Genomic DNA, 18,763 nt, shown 5'->3' on the forward strand with positions numbered 1-18,763 from the left:
CAGAAGAGGGTTAGGGCCACTGAAAAATAAATAAATGAAGGTCCAATATATATTTTTAACGTTTTTGTTCTGAGAAAAAAGGCAGAATCCTGACTTTAATCTCAGAATTCTGACTTTTTCCTCAGAATCCTTACTTTAATCCAGTGGGGGAAAAATTAAGGTCCAATATATTTTATTATTAGTCTGAGAAAAAAGTCAGAATTCTGACTTAAATCTAAGAATACTGACTTTTTAAAATTCTGACTTAATTCTAAGAATACTGACTTTTTTAAATTCTGACTTAAATCTAAGAATACTGACTTTTTTTAAATTCTGACTTAATTCTAAGAATACTGACTTTTTTAAATTCTGACTTAAATCTAAGAATACTGACTTTTTTAAATTCTGACTTAAATCTAAGAATACTGACTTTTTCTCAGACTTCTGACTTAAATCTGAGAATTCTGACTTAATCTCAGAATTCTGATTTAAATCTAAGAATACTGACTTTTTCTCGGAATTCTGACTTAAATCTCGGAATTCTGACTTAAATCTCGGAATTCTGACTTAAATCTCGGAATTCTGACTTAAATCTCGGAATTCTGACTTTCTTTTTCAGAATAGGCCTACTGACTTTTTTCTCAGAACAAAAACATTAAAAATATATTGGACCTTAGTTTTCTTTTTTTTTCAGTGGCCCTAATCCTCTTCCATACTAGGCATTGAGCTAAAATCTGTGAAGAAAGTTTAATCGGCGAAAACCTGGCGAAAACCATAGACTATATAAAATATGGACGTAGTATCCGTGATGTCACCCATCTGTTCCTGAGTGCTGCTTAGAAGCCAGTCGACTGCGGCAGCCATATTGGAAATGCTGAACTCAACCAGGCAGAGTGTGACATAAAGGGGCGGAGCTTGTAGAGTTTGTGCTGATCAAGCAAGCCGGATCCTCCCCTGGTGGTGAAGCTTTCAGCAGTGTGTCTGCCCCCTGGTGGCTGGCTGCAGTATAGGTCAAAGAATCTGTCAAACTTTAAAAAATAAATACACGTGGTACGAATGTTTCTCACATCCGTATGCTGTGGTGATATGTAGTTAGTATTTGACTGTTTTGTGTCCAAGGCCTCTTTTCCTGAAAAGTTTCTTTTTCATTAGTTATTATAGGTTAAAAAATGGGGTTTTACTTCCTGTTTCCTTTGATTCACAGCCGTCGTAGAGGGAAACTTCAAAGGACACACAGCGCCTTGTGACCATAGACTGTATAAAATATGGACGTAATATCCGTGATGTCACCCATCTGTTCCTGAGAGCTGTTTTGAAGCAAATCGACGGCAGCAGCCATATTGGTAATGCAGAACTCAACCAGGCAGAGTGTGACGTAGTGTGAGCCTCTTAGCCAATGGCTGTGTGTTCCCGACCGGGAGTCACGTCAGTCATGTCCTTATTTGGGTAAAACTCGTAATCCTAATATCTTCTGAACCGTCACGTTAGACAAAAATTCACTCCCCGTACAGTGTGTGCCATTAGAGAGATTAGCTTCATAGGGCCAAGCCGTTTTTTGAACCAGGCTGTAAACATGTTTATTAATGCTGCAAAGATTGTCTTTTCCCTATTCATATCTATGTAGTTTCCGGTGTTTCTGCAGCCAGCCTCAAGCGGATTCTCGATGTACTGCAGTTTATAGCACTTCCGCATTGGCTTTAACGTTTGAGACCGGAGTTTGCCGCTTGCTTGTGACGCTACGCTGTAGGGCGGAGCTTGTTACAGTGGCTTCACAGGCTCTGGCTGCACAATGGCGGCGCCCAGGAGCGGGATTTTTTGGCTTCAGACTCGTACAACGGGAACAGGCGGAGCAATGCTGTCCGTTTGCATTTGCAGTCTATGGTGCTGATAGAGAGATTAGCTTCGTAGGGCCAAGCTGTTCTATGGTAGGTAAGTTTAATGGGACAGGGAGAGTTAAAATAAGTGATGGGGGGAGGGGGGAGATTTGAGCAGAAACCTCGAGCAGGACCAGACTCATGTTTGACAAACATCTGGGGTTGAATAGAGGGAGAGAAGAGAATAAGAGGGAACACTGTAGTTACACTGTATCACAAAACAAAAGTTAAATGTATTAAGCCAATAAAGTATATAGCTTTCCATTACATGCTCACCCACACCCGCTCCCGTGACCATATCACCCCTGTCCTCCAAAACCTCCACTGGCTCCCTATCAAACAGCGCATACATTTCAAAATCCTCCTTCTCACCCACAAAGCCCTCCATAACCAGGCCCCCTCTTACCTCACCGACCTGCTCCATCACCACACCCCCTCCCGTAACCTCCGATCCTCCAACGCCCACCTCCTCTCCCTACCACCTGACACCAAGCACCGAACCTTGGGGGACAGAGCTTTCTCTGTCGCCGCCCCCACCCTCTGGAACTCCTAACCACTTAACATTCGAAACTGCCCCAACCTGTCCACCTTCAAATCACTCACCAAAACCCACCTGTTTAGAATTGCTTTTAACGTATATTGCTTTTATATGTATTTTATTCATGTTTTTATTATTCTGTTGTTTTATATGATGTTTTTATCCTTTGTGCAGCGTCTTTGAGTTTTTAGAAAAGCACTTTATAAATAAAATGTATTATTATTATTATTATTGTGCAAGAACAGCTTGCAAGTATCAGATATCATGTCACGTTCAGTCCACAGACTGTATAAATAATGGACGTAGTATCTGTGACGTCACCCATCTGTTCCTGAGAGCTGTTTTGAAGCCAGTCGACGGCGGCAGCCATATTGGAAATGCGGAAGTCAACCAGGCAGAGCGTGACGTAGTGTGAGCCTCCTAGCCAATAGCTATGGGTTCCCGACCGGGAGTCACGTCAGTCATGTCCTTATTTGGGCAAAAAATTGTAAACCTAATATCTTCTGAACCATCGCGTTAGAAAAAAATTCAGCCCCCGTACAGTGTGTGCTGATAGAGAGATTAGCTTCATAGGGCCAAGCCGTTTTTTTGAACCAGGCTGTAAACATGTTTATTAATGCTGCAAAGATCGTCTTTTTCCCATTCATGTCTATGTGGTTTCCTGTGTTTCTGCAGCCAGCCTCTAGCGGATTCTCAATGTATTGCAGTTTAGAACACCTCCACATGGGCCTCACAGTTTGCCACTTTGTGAAAACGTGTTTTTAATGGTTAAACTCCGCCCGGTGTCAAGCCGGCGCATACAACACGCGCCTCCACTGAGTCATTGGACTCCCAGCTACCAGCATGCACTGCGTCATTGGACTCCCAGCATGCACCGGGAGCACATTTTTTATCAGGTGGGTGGGATTCTTTGAGAGGCGTTGCCGCACACAGACTTCTCTCGCATTAAATACAGGCAGCCGTTACACATTTCAGGAATTGCGAATATTCCCCCTGCGAGCTGCAACGAGAGAGTTTCAGAGTTTGGAGGAAATACAAGCTTGAATCATGGCTAACTACATCCACGTCCCCGACGAGGCTCCCGCGGTGCCTAAAATAGATGTGACAGTTGACGAGAGCGACTACAGATCCGGTGCGATGAAGCTCATCAAGGAGCTGAGACCAGACTGGAAGCCATCTGAGGTCAAAGTGAAGGTGCTGCCTCTTTCATATTTAATATTGATTCTTTACAGTCTACTTTATACTCACTGTACTCACTGTATAATACTCCTCTGTATCAGTACTTCAACACCCTAAAACATGTTAGCTAGTGACGTTTTTACGTCACAAACTCTGGGTGCTAGCTTGAATGTTGATGTTGAGTTTGATTAAGTAGCAGAGCATAAAACAAGCTGTTGCGATGTGTACGGGGTGTTGTAATGCTAATAAGTGCAGTACATTAACAAGTAGCCGCCCACAGTCGCTAGCTAATGGTACTTAATTGACTTTATACTTTGATACGCTGTCCTCACACAGGTGTTAATGTTTACCTCTGTGAATAGTATCTGCGTCACATCTGCTTATGATTAATGAGCGAGAGCTTGTTACTGCGAGTTGGTGAGTGGGGGGGCCTGTACTGCAGACAAACACTGCACCATATCATGTTTCAATTCTTCTAAGTGTCCGGGAAGTACTGCATGATAAAAGCAGACATTTGTATTTGAGGTTATTACACATGTAACCTCCAGTTACTGTTTTGCTGCGCCCACCATGAGTTGAAAACAGTGATTTGTAGCTGAATTTAAGCTAGCAGCACAAAGGAGCAGTGTCTCATACATCCCACCATGGAGTGACATTAACATTCAACAGGTTAGACCGACACTAGAGAGTCAGATATTCTCCTTAACAGTATAAGACTGGGGGTGTGGCTCCACTGCGTAAACGCAGGATGAGAGCTGGTCACATGAGCTGCCACTCTTGCCTATATTCATCAATGAGTGCAAAGTGGAAGCTCAGCAAATGCCTGTCATTGCTTTCTCATGCAAAATAAAATTCCTGACAGTCCTGTTTTTCTCACTGGATCCCTTATAGAGTGAACAATTGGGGCTGGTATGTTGGAAGCCCCCCCCCCCCAGAAATACTCCAAGCTTCCCAGCATAGACATTCAGCTTAAATCAAACCAGACATGGCCTAATTTTTCATGGCTGCATTCATTCCTCACATTGTTTCATGTCCACACTCTGCAGAGAGCAGAGGTTATTCTCAAAACAAAGCAGATTTTCAAATACTGTGGAGGAGGGTGGCTCGTTTGTCAGCATTGAACACATTCTCACCTTACTTCAACTCTGTTTTTCCCCTCGTGTGTGTGTCTGCAGTTTTTCACAGATGGGATAACCAATAAGCTGCTGGGCTGCTATGTGGGTTCAACCATGCAGGATGTGGTTCTGGTCCGAATTTATGGCAATAAAACCGAACTGTTGGTTGACAGGGAAAATGAGGTGAAAAGTTTTAGAGTACTACAAGCGCACCGCTGTGCCCCTCGCCTGTACTGTACCTTCAACAATGGCCTGTGTTATGAATTTCTGCAAGGGACTGCCCTGGAGCCTGAGGACATTCGCAGCCAGCCTGTCTTCAGGTACAAAAAGTCCGTTCATGTGCATCAAAGGCTCTCAATGTGTTTTTAGAGGGTCATGTGACTTTAGAGTTGGGCGTGTCAGCTGTAAACACCTGGTACCCCAAGGCTATTTGCTCCATAACATGTTTTCACTGCATATATTCCTCTGCTTGTCAGATTTAACTTTCCAGTTATTTCTTTTTTGTTCCATTTCCCTCTTATTTCTCCTTCCATGTTTTTTAAACTAAATGTTAAAGCTGTGTAATCCACTCCAACCTTAACACACCATCTATGAAAAGTTACCTTGGAGGTGGTGCAGCAGTTCTGGCAAAGCGAAGGAATGATCTTTCTGTCTTGATTATTGATATTTTATTTCTAGAGTCGTCAAAGCTGCAACCCACCAGAAATGATAAAGACTACCATGTTATCTTATTTACAATGGTGTCTGGTAAAGTTCTTTTATAGGTTCAGAAAGTGATCATTTACCTGCTCCAGTTATTGTAGTATTTGATTTAAAGCAAAGCTAATGTAGCAGTCAAAAATGTTGAAAGGACTGCAAATTCTAAAATATATTTCATAGACATGAAGCGTGATAAATACACTTCAATCATTTACTTTAAGAAGTACAAGTTTGGTCAAGGTGTATCGAGTAAACATAAATATTTGAATATTTGTGTCTCCAGCCTGAAACTTGCCCTGCGCTGTTTTTTGTTTATTTTTTGACAGTATTATCCTGCATGCCTTCATGTTTCTGAACATTTAAATGATGGTCCCTCTCAAAAACTAATTATGAAACCCAGTCGCCTAAAGCTGCTTACTGATGGAATTCTAATCTAACTATGTTCTGTCTCCTTCAGGCTCATTGCAAGGCAGCTGGCCAAGTACCATGTCATCCATGCCCACAACGGCTGGGTGCCCCAGTCTGACCTGTGGCTGAAGATGGGCAAGTACTTTGCCCTCATCCCCAAGTACTTAAAGGAGCCTGAGCGGAATGCTAGGTGAGCCCATATAGGAGATTAATGACACTTTAACCTGTCACATGTGTCTGATTGACTGTAAGTAAGTAAGTAAGCTTTATTTATGTAGTGCTTTACAAAGACAAGACATGCAGAAAGAAAGATAAAACCGATAGGCAACATAAAAATTACATAAAATGACTGTCAGACTTTCCACTGTTGATATTCAAATGTTTGTATGTATCAGTCATATGACATCACCCATCTGTTCCTGAAGCCAATCGTCAGCAGGTGCCATATTGGAAATGCTGAACACAACCAAACTTTGTAAGAGCTAGTGTGAGGTAAAGAGGCGGGCCTTAAGCCTTTTTGCTCACAGCTACAGTGTGCCCGCTTTCTATTTAAGCCAGCCATATCCTTATTTGGGCAAAACTCGTAAGTTCAATATCTTTTAAAATACAGAGTTATAGAATAATTCACCTCCATACCATGTGTGCTGATAGAGAAATTAGCTTCTCAGACATTTTTTTTTTGTACCAGACTGTAAACATGTTAATTATTGCTGCAAAGTTCGTCTTTTTTTTAATTAGTGTGTATGTGGTATCCGGTGTTTCTGCAACCAGCCTCAAGCTGACGCTCAATGAACTGCAGTTTTTAGCATTTCCGCATGGACTTCATATTTTAGGACCGGAGGTTGTGTCAATGGTAGACCTTTCAGAGACACCTAAAAGGTCTAAATGTTTACACTACAGTGCTAACTACATCTATTTGGGAGATAAGGCTTTGCCTCCTGTATTTCTCTGTTCCCAGTCAGAACTATGACCCTTGACCTCTTGTATCAGTCACACCCCTGTGCGCACCGGAACAACACGAGTATTCATTATCAGCTTTCCGTGTCTCACATGTCTGGGGAAGTACACGAAACTCCTGTCATTATCTCAGCAGGCATGACTTCACATTACATCAATCGTGACAACACCACAGAGTGAGTGGCATGAAACATAAAGGAGCAGCACACTAAAACTATGAATCATCACAAACCATATAATATTTTACTAATGTCAGTCATGGTCCATACTCGTGTGCGCTTTGATATTGTAAACAGTGGGTACAACGACTCAGCATTTGGCAATAATCTGGTATAAGCTAAAAGCCTTACAGGGGGCTCTGATCGCCCATGTAGACAGTTTAAAAAGGCTGATTTCAAATTTCTGCATTCAATCTTCTATCTTCTTCCCAACCCTAAAATTATATCTTCTTATTTAGAAATGCAGGTTGTATTTCTATGAAACATCAGTACCAGTCAAAAAAAATATCACCAGCAAATTGAGTTCTAATAATTCTTGTTATAATACACGTTGAGGACTTGTGCTTTAAAATGCCTTGCTTATTAGAAAATTACCCACGGAGTAAAATCTACCTTCTTGTATGATGGCATCCAAAATGAATCCAAAACAAACCTGGTATTAAGCTCTTGATTTCTTCAAAGGCAACCCAAATATTAACACAAAGGCTCACTACAGCCTGGTTAAAATTCATAGATCGGCTTAGCCCTGTATCGACACAGAAGCCTATGCACCTAACCTGACCCACACCTCCTTCAAAATATAACTATGTGTTGAAATGTTGTGGACCTCATGCTGTGATTGGTCCGCTAGGCAGCATAGTATGTTGTATAGCGCCAAATCACTACAAACATTATCTCAAGACGCTTTTACAAACAGAGCAGGTCTAGACCGTACCCACATTAAAATATAAACAAAGACTCAACAGAAGTAGCTGCTTCCGCTGGAGTCTGGCATGTCCACAGCAGCTGGCCGTCTACGGCAGCGTTTCAGAGGAACCTACGAGACAAGGGAGCTCATGGACTCCAGAAAGGTCTATGGTTAGTCACTTAAAGGGACAGGGAGAGTTAAAGTAAGTGATGGAGTGGTCTCTATAATCATATAATTGAAGTATAAATCAGGCATAAGACTTCCCAAAGACTGATAACTGCAGTACCTCAGGGTTTATCTGTTTATCTGCAGGAAAAAAAATACTGACAGAAGTGGATTGCTTTGTGTCATGATGACTGAGCATGCTCAATAGTTGCCACTCATCATCATATGATGCCTGACTGTATTAGCTTACTGGTTCAAAGGAATGTTAACCTGGTGTAGTCTGACAATGAAACTAATCACCCAAACTTGGCATGGCATTTCCTTATTTGCCAAGGTATGTTCTTACATGGAGGTCCTTACATAATAATGAGATTTTTTCCTGCTTCCTGCTCACGCTGCATATTTTGTATCACTGTTTAAGTTCTGTTGCTAAGTCTACCTTCAGGTCTTACACGACAATTTTGCCTCCTCCTGTTTTCTATTAATATTCTAAAGCCTCCTACCTCTCCCAGTGTACATTATTCATCATGTTTGACTCTCTGCTCCCACCAGGTTGAGTAAGGAGGTGCCCAGCCCACGGTGCCTGCGAGAAGAGCTGGTGTGGCTCCAACAGAGCTTGTCTGTGCTGGGCTCCCCAGTAGTTCTCTGTCACAATGACCTGCTGTGCAAAAACATCATCTATAACCAGGAGGCAGGTGAGTACAAACTCCACAAATGTAGTGATAAACTTAGCTGTGTGACATGTTCTGTGAACTGCATTCAGTGCACTCCCTCACTTTTGTCTCATGCATCACTCATACTCAGTTTTTTGCATACTGATACTGCAGGCGTATCTATAGAATGTTCAGAAAAGACAACTCTGTTAAGTGGATGTTAAATTTTGAAACTCAAGAAAACTTTACCCCTCTCCCCAATCTCCTTATTGCTCCCTGTAATAAGAACCGTTCGGCTTGTGCAGAGTCAAGTGTTTTTAAATCTGTTTGGATTTCATTATTTTCCCTTAACTTTGTCTGATCTATCATTCTGATTCGGATGAAAACATTCGATGTAATCCACAATCTGAACGGCCTGAACAAAGTTGCTATTACATCTTAACACATACCATGTCAAAGTAATATTGACAGCACTTGTTTTGTGTTTTGTGTTGGTATAGAATTCAAAAGACCCGTCACTGGCAGAACTATTACTTAACTTTAGCACTAACTAGCTTCATTTTCTGGGTCAACGAGACTGTACAAATAAGTGAAACTGTTGTAGTCTTGTCTTGTGTAATAGAGAAACTGCACACTAAGATGGTGAGAAATATGGCAGGGTTGGGGGGCGGGTTCTGATTTTCAATGTGTGTGGGAGGTGGGATGGGGGGGGGGGGGGGGGGGGGGGGGGGGGGGTTGTAAGAGCTGTCAGTCCCCCTCGTCTTGTGACGGGGGGCGGGGCCCTTCTCATAGCTCCTTGTGTCTAGCCTTTCTCCCCCAGGAATGACAGCTGAGGCTGTGGCTGTGCTGTGCTGTGCTGCGCTGGGGAGGCAATGGAGAGAGACAAACCTCACGCACAGTCAGCTCTGAGGGCCCTCGCGTAGTCTTCCCACTGCTCAGGCTAATCGGGATGAGTTCATGGTAGCAGTAGACGCTACATATCTACCTATTACCCTTCAATGCTACTTGCCCACCAGTTTCCTTTCTATGAGACCCAGACTACTTAAGACACTGGTTATTACTGGAAGGTTTTACTGGATTGCACTTGTTATGAGCCACAAAGCTCCTCATGACAATACTACTTATTCCACACTTTCCATTTCATTGCATCAGTACTTAAACGATCAATCGTTTACAAGAATAAAGATACGTTTTGTGTTACTTTGCATTTTTCAAACTAGCAATAAACTCTACAAATATACATTCAATTGATCAGACTTACAATAGTATTTGCAAATCTAATGATATACATATTTGACATGAAAGTATCAACAACCTTATATGTTCACAAACATCAGTCAACACACAGTTTGCTAACTGCAACAAATTATCTTTAGTCAATTCATAATATGTCCTTACTGCTACTAATACTTACCAGTCAAACAAACCTATTTTCATCAGTAACATAAAGTAGCCTTTAAAGTAGTAGTAATTAATACACTTAATAATAATGTTTGAGTCAAGTTTGCTAGAACCACAGCAGCTAGATATTTGAAATGTACTTAACCACTAAATCCACACACACACACACATACACCATTGTATTGGCCCAACACAAATACCCACCACAAGCTAGACATGTTGAAAATAACAAGGCACAGACATGTACTGTTGGTTTTTGGCCTTTTCATGTTAACTAATATTTACAAAGAGTATCAGCATCTTTATCCTCTAAGCTTAGGATAACGATGAAAACAGCAGGGGAGTGCCTTTGCTGAGTTACTCAGCAGTTTCTTGAAGAGGAGTAAACATGTTTACCTGGATATACTTTTGTCAACAGCGACTCAAAACCATCTCAGAGAAAGTTCAAATCCTACCATAGCCTACTTAGTTCAAAAACTGAGTAGAGTATGGAAGAGAGTTGAAAAACTAAGTAGGCATGAAATCAGACTGAAGTGCTACCTTGCTTCTTTTATCTGTCACTCAGTGACATACTCTCTTTTATCTCTCTTTAGTTTGTCTCAGCCTGCTACTTTGTTCAGATATTACCCAAAAAAATCAACACATTTATTCTTGCTTAAGAGACAAAACGTCTGCGGCTCAGAAGCCACCAGCGAGCCTCTAAAATATTCAGTCATTTGCAGAAGCAGCTGAGGTGTCACGCTATTGGGTCCCATCGGCCAATAGGGAGGCAGCATTAGAGGGGGTGTGTGTGAGAAGGGGAGGTAAAGTCACATTTTGAAGGGGGGAAAGAAAATGGAGTTTTGCAGCAGGGCCTGATGTTGCAACACTGTGCATGTGAGTGAGACTGGATCAAAGACAAATAATGTCAGTGAGAGAGTGAGCATGTGTGGAAGATGTGTTTGCCCCAACCCTTTCATCTGCTGCACAGGAGGGCTATAGCCACTGCCTGGAGGTGTTCAGTTGTGTTCCGCTAGGACCTACACGCCGGCTGGTAACCCACCTCAAAGTGTCTTTCTCTGTAGTCAAGCACTACCTCAAAAACTAATAGTCAATAAGTTAGGGTGAGGAAATTAGCTAAGGCCAAAAAAAGAAAAAACTAAAGATTTAAGAGGAGAACAAATTTACTTCATATGTTGTTTTGTATTTTTATGTTAGTACTGCTTTAAAAACAGGGCTTATGAAAGTAAGGGTTTGTATTTTGAGATCAACCACTTCACTAATGCATGCTTCCCTCTTTGTTTATTTTTAACACCTCATCTTTACAGTAGCCAAAAATGCAGACAGACAGCAACACATTCTTTGATACTTCCTCTTTCATAACATTACAGGCAGACACGCTTTTTAAAAAACATTTTGGCCATTGTAACATACAGTCCAAGAGACACGCCCTGATGCAGTGTACAATTTGTTTTGAAGCCTTTTGTCTGGCACTCCAATGTGGGTCATGGTCAAGATGTAGGACACAATTTCAACCATCACAAGAATAAAAGACATTTCCAAAAATACGTGTAGTGTGTGTCTTCAGAGCTTTTGCTCCACTACCCAGCAAGAAACAAAGTTCTAAAAGAGTGTGTATCAAACGGATGAATTGAATTTGTGTTCCATGTGTTGCATTAGGCTACGTCTCTGCTAAAACATCCCACCTGGCCATTATTTCATCTTGATAGCTCAGAAACTGGTAGATCTAATGTTGTTATTAACTGGGTCATTGAAGATAGTTTCTTTCAAAATTGCTAGCTAACTATGTTTTCTCTTTTGGATTTCTCCAAGAGCCTGACCAACATAAAAACTGCAGATACTATTGTCAGATATGATCCTGTCAGTGTAATAGTTATCCCATATACACTGACTTGGAAAAACTATTTCTCCTTAGGAAAATATAGTGTTGTTTAGGGCAGCTTAGAAATGTGGTTATGAAGAAGTTCAGCAAACTGCACCCATACTCCAAACAGTGATTCCAGCACATTTAGTATTATCTTTTGGACACATTCTCTTTTGGATTTCTCCAAGATAACATACTCATACTCTAACCAGTGATTCCAGCACATTTAACATCACATTGGCGCAGATTGGACATAGTCTGCAATGTAATTAGCTGACTTGTAAGTTAAATGTTTAAGGAAACAGCCTATTGGGCACCCTTTTTGAAGCTATACTGATGGAAATATCCAGGAGCGATCCAAATGGACAAGGTCTATTTTTACTTGGCCCATAAAATCGTTGTATCCGCTATCACATTTGTGATCTGTGAATCCGTCCCCTTAGGTCTGTATCACTCTTCTAAAAATTCCACATTTGTCAGGGTGTTGCAAAAAGAACAACATTGATTTAACAAGAGCTTTCATTTTGTATGTACTGTATGTTGACTGCTGCTTCACTGAATCTTACCAGCTTGCCTGTCTTTGGCCTTAACAGCATTGTAGTGCATGTCTTATAACTGTTTGTTAGATGTTATTTAAGAAGAAATCCCTTTTTCCAATCATCTCTCTGTTAATTCTCTTTGTTGCATTTTCTGTGCGTAAGTCTTCTTCTACAGTCTCCTTTCCTCAAAGTGCAAGCTCTTACTCCTTGCCCAACAATTGCCTTAAAAAAGTCAGCCAGTCCAGTCAGACAGGAAGACAGAGTTAAGAATATGTAAATCCTTGACATTTTGAGTAATGAAAAGGGAAATCACATCATAATCATTGAATGTGTGCTTTCTGTGTCTCAGTCTAAAAAATGTGGCCTCTCTTCCAGGTAATGTAAAGTTCATTGACTACGAGTACGCTGGGTACAATTATCAAGCCTATGACATTGGGAACCATTTCAATGAGTTTGCTGGTGAGTATAACTGACACTGATGTTTTGGAAAGATTGCGTGTGTGAAAATGTCCAGGCCACATTTAATTCACCTCTTGTTTTGTGTTGCAGGCATTAATGAGGTGGATTACAGTCATTACCCAGATCGAGCATTTCAGCTTGAGTGGCTTCAGGCCTATCTGGAGGCCTACAAAGAACACAAAGGCCAGGGCAATGAAGTGTCTGAGAGAGAGGTGGAGATCCTTTACGTCCAAGTCAACAGCTTTGCCTTGGTAAGCGTTTAAAAAGCACATCCATTACAAAAAAGAACATTTAAGTGGCTTGTCTTAATTGTCAATAATGTTCACATTTTTAAAGCACTAGATGGAGATGGATTTTGAATGGATAGTAGATTGTTATACTTGTGTATTTATACCAAGCGGCAACCTCCAGTCTTAAAATATGAAGCTCATGTGGAAGTGCTAAAAGTCCACTTGAGGCTGGCTTCAGAGACACCATAAACCACATACACACCCATTCAAAGAAGACGATCTTTACAGCAGAAATAATCATGTTTACAGCCTGGTTCGAAAAACAGTTTGTGTCTGAATAGCTCATTTCTCTATCGGCACACACTGTACGGGGGGTGAATTTATTTATTACTCTGTATTTTCAAAACTTGCGAGTTTTGCCCAAATAAGGACACAGCTGACTTGTTTGACAGGCAAGCTGCAGTAGCTGTTAGCAAAAAGGCTAAAGTCCCGCATCTTTACCTCACACTAGCTCTGACGAAGTTGGTTGTGTTCAGCATTTCAATATGGCACCCACTGACGATTGGCTTCAAAACAAGGCTTCAGAAACAGATGGGTGACATCACGGATTCTACGTCCATTGTTGTACAGCATTAAAAAAAAAAAAAATTAAAGACTATTCAAAAATCATGACTGTGAATTTCCCTTCAGGATTAATAAAGTGCTTTCTATTCTATCTATTCTATTCTATCTATTATCAGTTGGGCACTAATGAGTCCAGGAGGTAAAATGATGACAAACCAATAATGTAAAGCATTAATATGCACATTTCAAGGCTTTGAAAGTTGGCCTTTGAATGTGCTGAATGGCCAAACACAAGTGGCTCTATTTACAGCTTGAGTCATTTATTCTCTATAACTGCTGTACTCTGCCCTTTTCTTCTTTCTTGTTAAAGTCAAAACAAAGATATGAAATCAAACGCTTGTAGAGCAGAGTACGCCTCCTGTGGGCTTTTTCCAGACCTGTTGCCAGGTGTTGGATTAATAAACATGGAATTATGGTGCGATGTGGGTTAAACAGAGTAAGGAGAGATGTGGGCCATAAACTATAAACTTGCTCTACTTGCTCTGGAAATGAGTGAGGGATGTTTGTTCACTGATGCAGCCTGCCATATGGGAGGTGCTCTTAACGACAACTTGTTGCCCTCGTGAGGCTTGGAGCTCTCTCCAGCTCCCTTGAGCCACACTGTGCCTTACTTACTGTCAGGAGGAAAAGAGGGCAGTGTGGAGGATGGGCGGGTGAAGTGAACTGTATTTGTAAGTCTGCTATTTGTTGCCATAGGGCTTCTGCTGGCTATGGATTTGTTTGAGTGCTTGACTGTTGTGTAATTAGAGATGACATTTACTTTTAGTGTCTACATACTAATCCTTTGTGTTCCCGTCTCTAGGCATCTCATTTCTTTTGGGGTCTGTGGGCTCTGATTCAGGCCAAGTTCTCCACCATCGACTTTGACTTCTTGGGGTATGTTGACCTCGAACTAAACAATCAAAGGCACTTAAACATGAGTTGTTTTGTTTGACCGTGCCAGGCAGATAGAGCTGTTTAATCATGTTTAAAAAAACACATGCAAACCAAATAGATAATATTGTCATCAGAGTTCAGTGTGTCATATCAGTCAGATAGTTTTGCTCTGCTCTCCAACAATTCTATCATATATTTTATAGGGATGTCCATATCAACATTTTTGGCACCCGATCTCTGATTTTTTAATATTGAATATTTGCAGACTCAGAGTCCCGATCCGATGCTCATGTTTGTCTATATAATAGTTCCACAAGAGATAAGAGAGTTGAGCTGCACACTGTTTTTTTTTTTTCTTTAAAAAAAAGTAATTAAAAAAGTAACTAAAATATGTCTTCTGTTTATTCCATTCAACTTAATCCAGCGAGCATTGTTGTAAAACTCATAATCTGTTTTACAAGCTCTGCTGTATGAGACCCACCAAATTGGTGCGTATGCATTACAGCACGCTTAAACCTGAGGCTGCTCTGAACGCAACTCTCATGAGACAGTGCGTGATTCACAATGTTAGCATCATGCTGCGTGACAGAGAATGTTAATATTTGGAGTGACAGTGAGATGGAAACACGCCCGGTTACACACCACTAGCTGTAGAGCAACATGCCGGTATAGAGAACAGCAGCTAGCCACAAGGTTTCTAATGCTAATGTAACAGACTGTCCTGTTTGGTTTATGTTTTCACCTTTTTGAATCATATGTCCCTGCAGAGTCACTATAGGGTGCGTAGAGCATTATTATAATTATTAGTATTTTCTAATTATGTATACACAGTTAAGTGAACTCAGAACGCTCCATTACACTCAAGCCTTCAGCTGACAGCTGACGTAAATGATCGAATGAGAGGGTCAGCTCAAATGCAGATCACTGATCAATTAAAAAAGGTCCAGATCGTCTCTGATCTGATAGTTGAGATTCTTGGGTGCAGGCTCTGGACATCCCTAATGTTTTATCTATCACTGACTCTGCTCTTCTGTCTGTGCATCTTTACTCTTAGATACGCAGTCCTGCGCTTCAACCAGTACTTCAAGATGAAACTGGAGATGGCTGAACTGCATTTACCAGAATAATGCCCCCAATCCGCCATCTCTATTTTCACCTGCTCTTCCTTCCCTTCCAACCAGCTCTGTGCCTCACACGATGACTGCACAGCGCCACACTGGGGTTGTATGTAGAGACGAGACAGACCGAAAGTCTGAGTTCCTACTGGTCCCCTTTATGTGTCCTTCTCATTGCAGATGAAAGGACAATACTCTTCCATCATGCTGTCGTACCTTTGTTCAGCAAAGGGCAGGACAAATCATTTGTACTGTGACTCTGTGTGAAGTAGGAACTTAAGCGCTGCGATAATGTGAAGCCAACATAACTAAATTACCTTGATAATTTAAAATGATTCTTAATATCCTTGAGGATAGTAACAGCACTTCAGCTTATTCTGCCTGTCAGAAGCTTTTTCCAAAGCTCTTCTCATTTGAAAACAGCAGAGGCTTGATGTGAAGTCCTTCACAAACTATACATAATCATCTAAATGACTAACAGGGGGGTAAGCTGTACACAAATTGCCCCAACACATCTTTCTGTTATGCACAGTCATGGAGAAAACTCTCTAGCCCAGCCCAGCTATTGACCAAATTAATATAGACATTAAAGCAGGACAAAGTCGGCTTTGTTTTCTGAGTAACCAAGATTAAAAAAAATAAATGCCAACACGGAACGCTAAGTGCTGTTCCTTTTATCTTGTGATATGAGCCACAGCACCCTCCAAACTTGTGGCCTGCCTTGTGACTCTCTTGTTTTTGCCCTTATTTTCTCCCAGGCAGAGTCTGTTTGGGGAGTGCACCAGATTAGCCATGTGTTTATTGTTGCTGTGTAGTTCGGTGAGGGCCTTTGTCTTTGGCTTTTCTAAATTAAGGCTAGAAACATGGAGTTGTAGGAGAAGACATTGTGTTTACACCAAACCTCTACCTTGAGTTGTACTCATGATGACTAAGCACTCTTTTGACTGAAGGGACATTTTCATTGTAAAGTACTTTACACTTTTGTTCGGACACTAGGGGTTTGTATACATCTTAAACTGGAGACAAGTCTGCATCTCACTGTAATTTGAACATTCCTTGTTCATAATGCAAAAAAACACATTTGGTTGTAGACGACATAGCAAGCCAGAAGCATTGGGAACTTTATGACTGTACATCTATGTAAAACATCCTGTGCAAAACGAGACCAAACCATTGTATTGTCTGCTGTATGTCAGGGAAAGTGCATACATCATCTTTATTGTCACAAAACACATCTATTAAGTTCCAGTGATCCAAGGACTGACCAGTTGTACACACCTGTAGAGCAGTTTCATTGTCTTGTTATGATATGGCTTTGCTTTCTGTCATTCATTGAAGAGCCACATGTCAAAATGCTGATCTGTAGGAAAGTTGAACCTTAAGAGGAAACGAAAGTGGTGGTGGTTATCTTTGCTTGGTAAAATGAAACCCGAGAATGACTCACAAGTCGGCTGCTCTTTGACCTGAAGAGAGAGAGAGCGCCCTCTGCTGGAGAGAAACCGAGAAAGCTGTTGTCAGTAGCTGTTGTGGTTATCACCTTAGACCTTCATGCCAAATGTCAACGTTTTTTAAATACCTTTTTAGAAGGCCTTTTTAGAGATGAGACAAGTTCATCTCACAGTAACTTTTACAAGCCTACACCAAAGTGCTGACATTTGTTTCCTGCTTGTAAATAGTCCACACTGTATCATTTTCCATGTAGCACTTAGGGCATTGGTGAAATGTGATCTTTTAAACCTATTTAAAGAGCGATGTTAAAGCTGGGATCTTTCAGGGTTGGTGGATGTTTTCTGATAAAGCGACTGACAGCTTTGGGCAAATTTAACTCTTTCAAAAATCAAAAGAAAGACGTACAGTTACTGAATCATCATCTCTTTTACGAGAAGCATCACATGTAGAACGTGGTGAAATACGTTTTCTTGTTTACTAAAGAACATTTGCACGGAAGTCTCTGCTGTAAGAAGTTCCTGAAGAGACCATTAATGATAAGACTGGCTTGTCCACTCCTGTTAAAGACCCTGCAGTAGTAGCCAAGGAGTAGATATCAGATTATTACTCTACGTATGCCAGTGAAAGCTGATTTTATACCAGTAGTTTTCAGCATTGAAGGATGGACCTGTTACTTCACCTCTGTCTTTATTGTCTTCTATGTGTCTTTCATGCTGGTAAATCTAGCTGAAGGAGTTTGAGTTGAATCCAAAATGAATGTGTGTGAGATGATCATTTGTTTGGATGAAGTTACCAGTTCGACTTTTGTCCAAGGATCATGTTGAGGGTCGGCGGAAGTTTTGTCGGTTGAGATTGTTTACACATAACCCACATACATAATGCAGTTTGTCAAAGTGGACATAACATTTTTCATCATGTTGAAAGTAATACTGCCGAAATATGTCCTTCGGGTTACAATAGCCATTCTTCTAACGTTATTGAAGGTCTTTTGACTGCTCATCATACATGGGTCATCTCAGTACTGCTAATAATATGAGCCTCCACAACATTTCAAATGGACGTATGTGTATGTGTGTGTGTGTGTGTGTTTCTTATGTAACATTGTAAAAAGTCCTTAATTCTCTGGCCACATGTATTTATATGTACAGTAAACAAATATAATATCTTTGCTTGTTCTCCAATGTGAATGAATGTACATAGGGGGAGTTCTTTTGTTTTTTTTCATTTGTTTTCTAAAAATAACGCTTACGTAAATAGCTACTTGGGGTAAAAGGTGATCATTAAAAATGACTTTTTTCAAAACTGTAAACATCCTATAAAAAATAAAGTCTTTTTACCCTAATCTGAATCCTCACTTTATTTTGTGTCTCTAATGAAATGTACCAGTTGTTGATTACATTTGTTTGATCAATCGATCTTTATTTATACAGCGCCAAATCACAACAAACATTATCTCAAGACTGGAAGGGATGTTTATTCTTTAAAGTAACAAATCATTTGACCTTAACAAATATATACTAAAACTTCTCTGCACTAGATTATCCCAGAAAGACTAAATATTCACCACGCCCTGATGAAGACCCAGTGAGGGTCCAAACCGGTTGCCTTTTTCTGCGCACTACCTGTTCATACTTACACCCTGATTGAATTAAAGGCTTTTTAACCCTTTCCTGGACTCCAGCTGGTGTGCCTGATGACAGCCCCCAAGGTTTCCCCTTTTTTCCAAAGAGCTT

The 18,763-nt window shown here is 40.8% G+C and overlaps 1 protein-coding gene across 4 annotated transcripts; it reads left to right on the forward strand.

The window, feature by feature from the left end:
* The first annotated feature begins 3,223 nt into the window (after positions 1-3,223).
* On the forward strand, positions 3,224-18,372 carry etnk1 (ethanolamine kinase 1). Of its 4 annotated transcripts, XR_004629251.1 has the most exons (9): positions 3,232-3,585; positions 4,746-5,005; positions 5,842-5,982; positions 8,373-9,433; positions 10,845-10,907; positions 12,653-12,736; positions 12,827-12,987; positions 14,393-14,466; positions 15,521-18,372. XR_004629251.1 is itself a non-coding variant. In XM_034673147.1 (8 exons), exons 1-8 carry the CDS (start codon positions 3,439-3,441, stop codon positions 15,591-15,593), a joined length of 1,083 nt encoding a protein of 360 aa, XP_034529038.1. In that variant the 5' UTR covers positions 3,250-3,438; the 3' UTR covers positions 15,594-18,372. The 4 variants fall into 4 exon arrangements, 1 of the variants encoding a protein (XP_034529038.1); XR_004629250.1 differs by having other exon boundaries at positions 3,224-3,585; positions 8,373-10,907; XR_004629249.1 differs by lacking the exon at positions 10,845-10,907 and having other exon boundaries at positions 3,237-3,585.
* The last annotated feature ends 391 nt before the right edge of the window (positions 18,373-18,763 follow it).

The sequence above is a fragment of the Notolabrus celidotus genome, chromosome 21, assembly GCF_009762535.1.
Source record: "Notolabrus celidotus isolate fNotCel1 chromosome 21, fNotCel1.pri, whole genome shotgun sequence".
Lineage (NCBI taxonomy): Eukaryota > Metazoa > Chordata > Actinopteri > Labriformes > Labridae > Notolabrus > Notolabrus celidotus.

Coding starts and splice junctions, on each gene's coding strand:
- etnk1 (XM_034673147.1), top strand. CDS start 3,439: ATGGCTAACTACATCCACGTCCCCGACGAGGCTCCCGCGGTGCCTAAA. Junction 5,006..5,841: donor CGCAGCCAGCCTGTCTTCAG/GTACAAAAAGTC, acceptor TGTCTCCTTCAG/GCTCATTGCAAGGCAGCTGG. Junction 8,516..12,652: donor CATCTATAACCAGGAGGCAG/GTGAGTACAAAC, acceptor CCTCTCTTCCAG/GTAATGTAAAGTTCATTGAC.